At 47.0% G+C, this 12065-nt stretch overlaps 1 protein-coding gene across 10 annotated transcripts in view; it reads right to left on the bottom strand.

Annotated features, from left to right (window-relative positions):
• The window catches only part of sema4ba (sema domain, immunoglobulin domain (Ig), transmembrane domain (TM) and short cytoplasmic domain, (semaphorin) 4Ba), a 505268-nt gene that overhangs the window by 121550 nt on the left and 371653 nt on the right, over positions 1 to 12065 (bottom strand). For all 10 annotated transcript variants that reach the window (XM_070858285.1, XM_070858284.1, XM_070858283.1 and 7 more), the window contains one exon: positions 641 to 991. In XM_070858285.1, the coding sequence (XP_070714386.1) occupies positions 641 to 758 (118 nt within the window). In that variant the 5' untranslated portion in view covers positions 759 to 991. The remainder of the gene's footprint in view (positions 1 to 640; positions 992 to 12065) is intronic.

Raw genomic sequence — 12065 nt, 5'->3', positions numbered from 1 at the left:
GTTGCAATGTAGGAAACGTGGCAGCCAACTTGCGCACAGCAAGCTCCCACAAACAGCAATGTGATAATGACCGGATAATCTGTTTTTTTTGTGTTATGTTGGTCGAGGGATAAATATTGGCCAGGACACCAGAGATAGCTCTACTGCTCTTCTTCGAAATAGTGCCGTGGGATCTTTTACGTCCACCTGAGAGAGCAGACGGGGCCTTGATTTAATGTCTCATCCGAAAGATGGCACCTCCAACAGTGCAGCACTCCCTCAGCACTGCATAAGAACATAAGAAATAGGAGCAGGAGTAGGCCATTTGGCCCCTCGAGCCTGCTCCACCATTCATGGCTGATCTAATCTTGGCCTCAACTCCACTTCCCTGCCCTCTGCCCATAACCCTTCACTGGAGTGTCAGCCTAGATTTTTTTCTGTGCTCAAGTCCCTGGAGTGGGACTTGAACCCACAACCTTCTGACTCAAGAGGCGAGAGAGTACTACCTGCTGAGCCACAGCTGACATGAGGTCGGAAGCCAAGTGACCTGCTACACAAAACATGGCATTGGTTTCGGAGCCTCCTGTCCAAACTTCACACAGCGGTTCTGTAATCGCCACTTCACATATCACTCTTCACCGTCTGGAGCGGGGCCACTTACTGTAATTAAAAACAATTCTCGGAATGACATCATCCTCCTTGGTAACAGGCTGAGTAAATCCAGTTGTGTATAAAGTACTGGCCGTCAGCAACAGGTAACTCAGGAAGCCCAGGTTCATGGTGGCTGCAGACAGGCAGTGCACCTTAATGCCCTTCTGCCCCCAGCTTCTTGTCCTCAAAGGCCTGCAATCGATTTGTAATCCACGGGTCAGCTGCACGCTCTGGAGCAGCACTGCTGAGCTTTCTGAGAGCTGGGACGAATTCTACTTGCAACAGTCGCTGGTGATTCCCCAAACCAGTTTCCACAAGTCAGACCAGATCCAAACAGGTTTCCTATTTCTCGGGGCTGAGCCTGCAATGAAAAGAGGAAACAAGGAAAAGTTAGAATCAGATCAATGATGACAGTAGTAACATAATCGAGTGTTGAAGGCACAGATTGTATAAATGTTCTTCAAACTGCACACAAGCTACAACATTCTGATGGCCACGACCTTTGATCAGCGGCCATCAGAACCATCGGCACTCCATTCACCAATTCACCAACGCCTCTCCACCGTCCAGGGTGGGACGGCACTCGCCTGGTTCCATTGTTATCTATGCAGTCGTAGCCAGAGAATCACCTGCAATGGCTTCTCTTCCCACCCCCGCATCGTTACCTCTGGAGTCGCCCAAGGATCTATCCTTGGCCTCCTCTTCTTTCTCATCTACATTCTGCCCCTTGGCAACATCATCCGAAAACATATCAGGTTCTACGTGTGTGTTGATAGCACCCAGCTCTGCATCACCACAACCTCTCTCCAATCCTTCACTGCCTCTGATTTGGCACGCTGCTTGTCCAATATCCTGTATTGGATGAGCAGAATTTTCCTTCAATTAATTATTGGGAAGACCAAAAACCACGGTCTTCGGTAGTGGCCACAAATTCTGTTTCCTCACCACCGATTCCATCCCTGGCCACTGCCTGAGGCTGAAACATAGAAACATAGAAAATAGGTGCAGGAGTAGGCCATTCGGCCCTTCTAGCCTGCACCGCCATTCAATGAGTTCATGGCTGAACATTCAACTTCAGTACCCCATTCCTGCTTTCTCGCCATACCCCTTGATCCCCCTAGCAGTAAGGACCTCATCTAACTCCTTTTTGAATATATTTAGTGAATTGGCCTCAACAACTTTCTGTGGTAGAGAATTCCACAGGTTCACCACTCTCTGGGTGAAGAAGTTCCTCCGCATCTCGGTCCTAAATGGCTTACCCCTTATCCTTAGACTGTGACCCCTGGTTCTGGACTTCCCCAACATTGGGAACATTCTTCCTGCATCTAACCTGTCTAACCCCGTCAGAATTTTATATGTTTCTATGAGGTCCCCTCTCATTCTTCTGAACTCCAGTGAATACAAGCCCAGTTGATCCAGTCTTTCTTGATAGGTCAGTCCCGCCATCCCGGGAATCAGTCTGGTGAACCTTCGCTGCACTCCCTCAATAGCAAGAATGTCCTTCCTCAGGTTAGGAGACCAAAACTGTACACAATACTCCAGGTGTGGCCTCACCAATGCCCTGTACAACTGTAGCAACACCTCCCTGCCCCTGTACTCAAATCCCCTTGCTATGAAGGCCAACATGCCATTTGCTTTCTTAACCGCCTGCTGCACCTGCATGCCAACCTTCAATGACTGATGTACCATGACACCCAGGTCTCTTTGCACCTCCCCTTTTCCTAATCTGTCACCATTCAGATAATAGTCTGTCTCTCTGTTTTTACCACCAAAGTGGATAACCTCACATTTATCCACATTATACTTCATCTGCCATGCATTTGCCCACTCAACTAACCTATCCAATGACACTGGGCATTATGTGTTCCTCCAACTTCACTTCTGAACACATCTCACCGAGAAATGACCACTGTTTGCACGCCACAGCAAATGGGGTGGCACTTGTATTGGTGATCGAGGAGGCCATAATCAGCTCTCCAGCATCTCCAACACATGCAGCGGCTGCATGAATAGTATGCAATTCTAGCGCTGTGCAGCTCCGTTGCCAATACTGACGGGGGACCTGATTGACAGACCTGTGCACGATGACAGCAGTCTAATTGCTCCTTATACCTCACTGGCTGTGGGTTCCATTAGTTCCAACTTGTTTCTTTCCATGGTACATAATTTTTGACAATAGCAGGCTTGGGAATTTGCAGCTCGGGTGGAGATTTATCGAAACATAGGTTACACAGATGTAGCAAATATGTTCGTTCAACACCATGCAGGGATTTCAGTTCTTCTGATTTTAACACCATTAAACAGGAGTTCAACATCACTGACACGCAGGAAAACCACAAACATCTTGCAGTTCGAGGTAAAATTAAGTTACCAGGTATCAAAAATAGGAATAAGTTAAAAACAAATATAGATTTGAAGTATTAAGGGCAATAAACACATGGAATGGGCTTCGGTGGAGTTGGAGAGGTGAACACCAGCCCCATTCTGTAACTGGGAGACTGCATGGTCTTTCTGATTGGCTGAATGCCTTTCCATATCTGCCATAACACTGACTTTGATGATTCTTAAATATGATTTCCCCAAATAGCAAGCTGCATGCATCACATTTTATTGCACGCACCACATTGTACTGCATGCATTCCCTGCATTATATCACATACACTGCCTTACACTACACACTGCTTTATATCATATTTACTCTTTCACTAAAATCAGCGAATAGAGTAAAATATCGGCTTTATTCTACAGCCATTACCCAACCACTGTCCTCACACAGCTCCTATCCAAGTGTCCAACTCACTCCTATCCACATCACTGACGCAAATCCGTTTCTCAGTACTTGTGAAATCACCTAATAAAAATCCAGTAGTTCAATCGAAAACAATCCATCTTGCCACTATCATCTGCTCATATCATTCACATAATAATGACAACCCTCGCTCAATGACAGCCTGAAGAAATAATCACAACTGCATGAAATATAAATTTGAAAATTGAAAAAAATATGAACATGTACGGGTCTCAACTCGTACATCAACATTTGCACAGCTAGTCACCATTGCTATTGAGTCGGATGAATTCTATCAGCAACTCCGACAGCTATCCTAATCACGTCTGTAATGCTCAAGGCACTTGACTTTTAGGAAGGCACACGAGAGGGTGATTCCATGATCTGTTTTTCCCAATGGGGAGCCCTGGTGAGCCAGAGCCCCCATGATACGCTCCCTACTGCGAGCAAACCTCTCCACCTGCAGCATTGGATCAGGGAAGCTCCTCTCTGGTTACCTCATCGACTGTATATTCAAGAAAAGCACAAGGGAACTGTGACATTACCTGAACGATCCGTTGAGAGCAAGGCATGAAAGGATATTGGAAGTACAAGCTCCGTGACTTCACTATGACACAATCTCATTTCGAATCAGTACTGGTTAAGTGATTGGCAGCTCGAAGAAATGAGTCAGTCCAACTCAGCAAAAAAAATCCCTGGAGTGGTTAAACAGATTCACTGCTTCCTGGGATCATGAGTAAACCTCACTAATCCGTCGCAGCATTAACCCAGAAAATAGTAGCAACATTTGATTATAAATCTTCCACGTGATGTACAAACACTGAAGTAGCTGTGGTGTTGTGTCAAACAAAACAACACAGAGCTCACCAAAGCAGGCTTGCTTTAATCAGGGAGTGTTCAGTGGAGATTTTGTCCAATATGTTGAGCGGTTCTGATCTGGAGTGCACGGCCTGAAAGGTTGGTGGAAGCTGACCCAATAGTGATTTTCAAAAGGGAATTGGATAAATTCTTGAAAAGGAAACTATGGCGAAAGAGCAGGCAAGTGGAACTCATTGGGATAAGTCTTTCGAAGAGCCAGCACAGGGACGATGGGCCAAATGGCCTCCTTCTGCGCTGTAAGATTCAAGGAGGACTTTTCTATTCTACGACAAACCAGAGGCAAGCTGACAGAAAACAGATCAGAGTCTGCTTCTACCACTGGTTCACAAAGTTGCTTCCCCCGCCAAACTATGTTCCCTCTAATTGGGTTTGGTGCGCGGCCCCTTTAAATGTGCGGCGTGCGCGGGATCCGTTCCAGCCGCTGTAGCGGCCTCCTGATCGGCGCCCGGCCGCACACCTTACGGGGAACATTGCTGCCAAACCCTCAGAGTGGCTGACACAAAGTTCGGCGGAGACACACTGCCTCTGCAACAACAGAAAGTGTCGCAAATGCACGGCCGGTCAATTAGAATTTGTAAACAGAAAAGACAAGCGGTTACCTTCCGAGTGTGAAGCCTTCTTCAGAACCTGTTCTGATCAGATGCACACACCCAGAATGTCACAGCCTGCCGTTTCCCTTCAGAGATTTCGGTTTTCTGTTTTGGTTTCAGATTTCCAGATTTGCACTTTTTCCTTTTCATTTCTCTGGTTGCCTCCGTCACATCTGTCCTCTTTAATTAACACACACGCAGGCACACACACTGGCTGATCTCCTATGGCATTCAACACACAGAGGCAATGCTAAGGGTAGCCTGCGGGTGGGGTGAGGTTAAAGTGCGGGGTTAATCGGGCAAGTGTGTGCAGATGTTAATTTGCTATTTCAAAGAGCTCAGATAATGAAGTTGTCCGTGCCCACATGCAGCAAGATCTGGACAATATCCAGGTTTGGGCTGGTAAGTGGCAAGTAACACTTATGTCGCATAAATGCCAGGTAATGACCATCTCCAACAAGAGCGAATCTAAGCACCTGCTACTGTCAGTCAATGGCATTACCATTGCTGAATCCATCACCATCAGTTCAGAAGAATGCACACCTGACTTTCTCTTGCTATTTGTGTTCTCCCTGTCTAAGCACCTCATACTCCGAGATTCAAAGGCAACCTGGTCTTCAGTACCAGGATGGGAGAGCTTGGCGAGACAGGAGACACCATCAATGTCCTTAGCCTGTAATAAACCTTTCAGTGTGGTACTGGTCTGTCAGTCGGAGAGATCGAGACGTGTGGTGATGTCCCATCTTTTTCTGATATACATATTGACTGTAAGCAAGTACATTGTTCACCAGGTCACATTACAACCCAGATTACTTTGTGCCAAAGACCACATTCGTATCAACAGGGAGCAAGCGCTTATCCATGGAAGCAGAGCTTCGCATTGGGTATGAGAAAAAGTACCTGAAGCAGCTTGAATCCTAACATTCTCCCCCAACAAATATCTGACCTCCACCACAGAGTTCTTTAATACCTACAGGGTCATGTATCACTGAGCCATTATCCACAAATATGGGGCATTTCACAGCTGGATTGACAAACTTTAACATTTATAACAGCCTTCTCAACTTGTCCCTGCCACCTTCAAAGACTTGTGTATCTGAATCCCCAGGTCTCTCTGTTCCTACACCTCGATTAAAATTCTACCATTTAGTTTATATCAACTCTCCTCACTCTTTCTTCCAAAATGTACCACTTCATACTTCTTTGCATTAAATTTCATCTGCCACGTGACTGCCTATTTCACCAGTCTATCAATCATTTGCCCTCATCAACCCTCTCTGTTACCTCATCAAAAAACTGAATGTTTAGTTAAACACGATTTGCCTTTAACAAATCCATGCTGGCTTTCCTTAATCAATCCACATTTGTCCAAGTGATTGTTAACTTTGTCCTTGATTATTGTTTCTGAAAGCTTCCCCGCTGCTGAGGTTAAACTGACCGGCCTGTAGCTGCTGGGTTTATCTTACACCTTTTTTTGAACAATGGTGTAACATTTGCAATTCTCCAGTCCTCTGTTACCACCTCCACATCTAAGGATTGAAAGATTATGGCCAGTGCCTCCACAATTTTCTCCTTGTCTCCCTAGGACTCATCCCATCCGGTCCTGGGGGCTTATCTACTTTAAGTACAGCCAGCCATTCTATTATCTCTCCTTTATCAATTTTTATCCCATCCAGTATGTCAACTACCTTCTCTTTCACTATGACTTTGGCAGTATCTTCTTCCTTGGTGGTGACAGATACAAAGTACTCATTTAGTACCTCAGCCATGAAATCCTGAAGTCTCGCACTATCCTCCTCACTGTAGCAACATTTCCGAGTTTTGTGTCATCTGCAGACTTTGAAATGATGCCCTGTATACCCAGGTCATTAATACATATCAAAAAGCAGTGGTTCCAAACACTGACCCCTGGGGATACCACTGTATACTTCCCTCCGGTCTGAAAAACCACCGTTCACTACTATCCTCTGCTTGGGGCTGAAACTGCCACTCGACTGAAACGGGACGCACCTGCCAATCTTGAAGATTTTTCTCCGCTCCATGGGTTAGAGCGAAATTCAGCTCTTTGTACTTTTTTTTGATCCGGGCAGTGAAGTCGTGTTGTGGCGGGGCGGAAGTGCGTGGGGAGCGGGGTGTCCCGTGTCACGTTGACGTGTACAACGTCCCTTCCCCTCAGTTAGGGGGGGGGGGCTGCTGTGAACTTTTCAGCCACATTAGTGGCAGACACTGGGCCACCAGGGAGGATTTCAGCTGGGCCAGTGGCTTGGCACCCAAGAGGGAGTGTCATGCTTCCCGCTGACAGCTTGGCCGAACATGTGGCCGTCATTGTCTGGCCGACCTCGGTGTCGGCCGCCAACTAAAATAAAATGGCGGCCACGGCAGCGCGCCCTCCCCTTTAAGGGCGGGCGCGCCACCCAATCACAGGCAGCTTCCCGCCGGGGACATCAAGGGGCAGCTGGTCTGCTCCCGCGGGGCTATTTCCCACTTGGGGCGGAAAAAATGGTGTTGCGGGAACGTCCAGCCCCCCCCCCAAAAAAAATGAGGGCAATGCTGTGATTGTCGGTGACCGCAGCTTAAAAAGGAGAGCTAAACTGGCACAGCTTGGCACTCAATGCCATTGATCACTTGACTGACACATGGCCAACTCCACAGTTACAAAAACGTTTCTCTTCCTTTGAAAGATGGTTAGCATCTTATCATGGTACGAATCCAGAGAGAGACTGGTCCATTTATGTGAAAGTGTCCAACAAAGGAACACTTCACTGGGTAACTGGGCTGTTGTTTGAGCCTTTCAGCTCAGTATCATTTCCTCATCGTCATAGGCAGTCCCTCGGAGTCGATGAAGACTTGCTTCCACTCTAAAAATGAGTTCTTAGGTGACTGAACAGTCCAATACAAGAAGCACAGTCCCTGTCACGGGTGGGACAGACAGTGGTTGAGGGAAGGGGAGGGTGGGACTGATTTGCCGCACGCTCCTTCCGCTGCCTGCGCTTGATTTCTGCATGCTCTCGGCGATGAGACTCGAGGTGCTCAGTGCCCTCCCGGATGCACTTCCTCCACTTAGGTCGTTCTTTGGCCAGGGACTCCCAGGTGTCGGTGGGGATGTTGCATTTTATCAGGGAGGCTTTGAGGGTGTCTTTGAAACGTTTCCTCTGCCCACCTTTGGCTCGTTTGCCGTGAAGGAGTCCCAAAGTGAGGATAGAAACTGCACAGCACCTCAATGATAGCCTGAAAAATGGTATAATGTACAAGAAATGCTACGTAGTAAACTGGGTAACAGATTGGGCCATTGTTAAAAGCTGTGCTTGTATGCATGAAAGCGATAGCCAGAGATCTGACTTCAGAGAACGTGCTTTCTTATATGTCATAGCCTTTGAAGTTCTTAACAGGCATGAAGCATTGGCCAGGAGTAATCGCCCTGCTTTCCGCAGGTGTTGTAGAATTCTGTCAAGAACAAAGATTTTAAAAACGCTGCATATTTAAATCAGGTAGTGAGGACATTTGAGGCCTCGGGACGTGATTGTATTCTTGGCTTTCCTAAACTCCGAATTATAAATTCCGCAGAATAGTTTGCATCCTGAGATTAGATGATATGATTTAACAAATCTAATCACAATTTGTGAACATGATCTAATCCAGCAGTATAGCAGCCACGTCTTGTACCATCTAGCTGGGAATCTACAATCATCGGGCTCAATTTTCCCCAAAGCTGTTTTTGGGCGTACTTGAAGAGTTACGCCCGATTTTGTGGGGGCCCCCAAGATTGGCAAAAAATATCATCCAAGTTTCCCCGTTTGATTTCTTCATTTTGGCCCCACCGAGCCCGGCTTTAGTTTTCAGGGTGGAGCCTTGATCTGCGGCAAAAAGATCAGGTTGCCACGGTAACCAGGAACTATGAGGCTGGAGAGTGAAACATACAGCCAGCTCACAGCAACCTGCACAAGCACAGTACACTTGCAGCAACTTACCTCCATTAAATTATTAAAATGTTTATGACAAAAGTCTACCTACCCCTACCGATGCCGATCCCGGCTCCTATCCCTGGCCAAATGGCCTCCCGGTCCCGGCTTCTATCCTAGGCCGAACGGCCTCCTCTCTCCCAGTCCCTGTTCCTAAATAGGCCCGAAAATCTTCTTCCCCCACTCTCTCCCACTCTCTCTCCCTCTCTGCTGCTGCTATCCAGGCCCTGGAACTGCATCGGCTGAGCTGATTTCCTTACCTACGCCGATTTTCTTAACTGCCCAGAAGGTTTTTCCACAGAGCCGGCCTAAGAAAAATTGGGGTAAATTGGAGCTGGCCAAACTTGGCCAGAAATGGCCAGAATTGGTACAGGTGGCGGGTTACGCAAAAAAAACCCTAAAAAATCGTAACGAACTGAATTACACTGGCACACAATCGTTGGGAAAACTTTTATTTTTTATTTTACGCCAAAAAAAGCGGCGCAAATCACTGGGGAAAATTGAGCCCATTTATTCGCCATAAACGCACAGCCATTTTGTAGACAATAATTGCCACAAACATGCAGCCAACTGTATACTCTAGACTACCATAAACAAACAGCCTTTTTCTGCAGCTCGGGTATCTGTTATTTCAGTCTCTTCAAACAGCAACCACTGTCCCTGTCCCCTTGGCTACCTGACTGTTGATGAGAGGTGATTCTGCCACAGTGCCTGCACACACCACATACTAACATCAAGTTGATGCTGATTTACTGTTAGATTAGGAAAATAAATCTGTCAAGATATTCAATTTTCCAGTCTAATCTCAGAAAGAACATGGTTTCAGACAAGTCACTGCTTTGTGCAGATAAATTAACTAGGACTAGTCATGTACACATAATTGATTAAAAAAGGCTTGAATCTTCAAGTACATTAGTGTACAGATCGACCAATGTCCCATGCATTTCACTTTTAAGAACATAGAAAATAGGAACAGGAGTAGGCCATTTGAGCCTGCTCTGCCAATCAATAAGATCATGGCTGATCTTCGACATCAAATTCACTTTCCGCCTGATCCGCATATCCCTTCATGTCCAAAAATCTACCAATCTCTGTCTTGAATATACTCAACGACTGAGCCTCCACAACTCTCTGGGATAGAGAATCCCAAAGATTCACAATAGCCAACCCCTTATTCTGAGATTGTGAGCCCTGGTTCTAGACTCCCCAGCCAGAGGAAACATCCTCCCTGCATCTACCTGGTCAAGCCCCTTAAGAATTTTATACACTTCAATGAGATCATCTCTCATTCTTCTCAACTCTAGAAATTGTTCTCCTCACTGGGGAATTGAACGCTGTCTCCCAGCTGACGCACAGGGTTACTCACCACGATACTAACTCATCCCTATCAGCATCACTACAGGCTGCCATTTTAGTGAACATTTGGGAACTGACTCAAGGACATTCTCAATGCCATGTGGGGTATTTCCAGCCGCAGCACAAGTTATTTTCCCCCCACTGTTTTATTTTTGGTTGAGGGAGCTCTTTTCCCAAGTCTCTCCCAAAGCTGCTCTCAAGTCAGCTGCCTTTGTCCACGAGTATTCCTGATTGACTGGACTTCCTCCTCAGCTTGGTCCGTTCCCAATCACCCCCGGGGTAGGGTCCCTACAATATTCTCTGCTCCAACAGAGGGGTGTTTGCACACTCACAGTCAAACAATCGGAGTAAGACAGGCCAAGACAAATCGCCCCTTGTCCTTTCAGGATACCATTCAGATGTGCATTCATTGGGAATATTAACAGAGCATTCTCAGAGAGGTACATGCTCATTCTATATGAGTAATGGGAAGATAGGCTGAAAGGCTGAGATGAGGTAGAGGGAATGGGAGGCGACTCGTGCGGAGTATAAACATCAGCACAGACTAGTTGGGCTGAACGGCCTGTTTCTGTGCTGTATATAATTCTATAAAATATAGCAGAATACTGCACCACTTGCCTGCCATATATCCTCCCCTCAATGCTCTCAGCCTCCCTACAAACGTTATAACTCCTCACTCGTACAGTTTTACTGACACTGGGGGGGCTGAAATTCAGGGGTTCAAAGAGCCCCATTAATGCCCGTTTGTGGCGGCCATTCCTCAAAATCAAATGGCCGCTGCTTTGGGGTCAACAAGCCGACCCGACCTAAATTCGGGATTTTCCGGCCTGGACCCCATCACGCCCGAGTGGTTGAACCACCAATTTAAAGCAATAAAAAAACTTACAGCGGTTTTCAGCTTCACCTGTCGATCCCCCGGCACGCAGTGTCCCGACCAGGTGTTTCTGCCGGTGCACCATCTCCGCACTGAGTGTGGCCCGGCAGCACCGTGCCCTTAAAGGGGAGGGCCCACTGCCGCGGCCACAATGGAAACATTTCTTCCGGCCCACTTGCCGATCATCCGGCAAAATACTGCCCCCGGGTTCAACCGGGCCGCCAACGGGCAGCCTGGCCGCTGGTCTGGCCGAAACCCTCCCTGGTGGCCCAGTGGCCAAAGTTAAACAAAGATTGAATCTCTCCCCTTTAACGACTTCCATTTATATAGCGCCTTTCGCAACCGCAGGACGTCCCAAAGCGCTTTACAGCCGATGAAGCACTTTTTGGAGTGTAGTCACTGCTTTAATGTGGGAAACGCGGCAGCCAATATGCGCACAGCAAGCTCCCACAAACAGCAATGTGATAATTTAGCAATACTGTATCAGGTTGATGTTTGGCTCCAGAATCGAATTGAAACACATTGTTATTTTCATTATCATCAATATGAAACTGGACCATCAGAAGATACAAGGTGTAGAGACTGCGCTAAATCAGCAATTAAATGCAGTGCGCCGGTTGCTCAACTCATTCACTCCCTCCCTGTGATTCGTACATCGCTCGGTTCTCTCCCCCTTTTCTCTTTATTGTTTTTCTCAAATTTACTAAAATACCTGTTTATCTTTGGTCTTCATTCCTGATGCAGGATGCACATTCAAAGCCTCAAAACCTATGTGTGACACAGTACCGCGTCAAACAGTCCGGTACCATCACAGGTACGATATGGGCTGAGTTACGGTCACCTTAGCTCGGGCAGGCCATCACAGTGTATCTCTGTTCCAAGACTGGAGAGATGTGGTGTGGGGGGCGGGGGGAGGAATTCAGAGTTCTATTTCCGATCGCTATCCAGTGGGTCCTGCTGGACATTACGTGTGTGTGTGTGTGTGTGTG

Source organism: Pristiophorus japonicus, chromosome 17 (assembly GCF_044704955.1).
Source record: "Pristiophorus japonicus isolate sPriJap1 chromosome 17, sPriJap1.hap1, whole genome shotgun sequence".
NCBI classification, from domain to species: domain Eukaryota; kingdom Metazoa; phylum Chordata; class Chondrichthyes; family Pristiophoridae; genus Pristiophorus; species Pristiophorus japonicus.
Note: the sequence above shows the minus strand (reverse complement) of the source record. Positions and strands in the feature narration are given on the sequence as shown.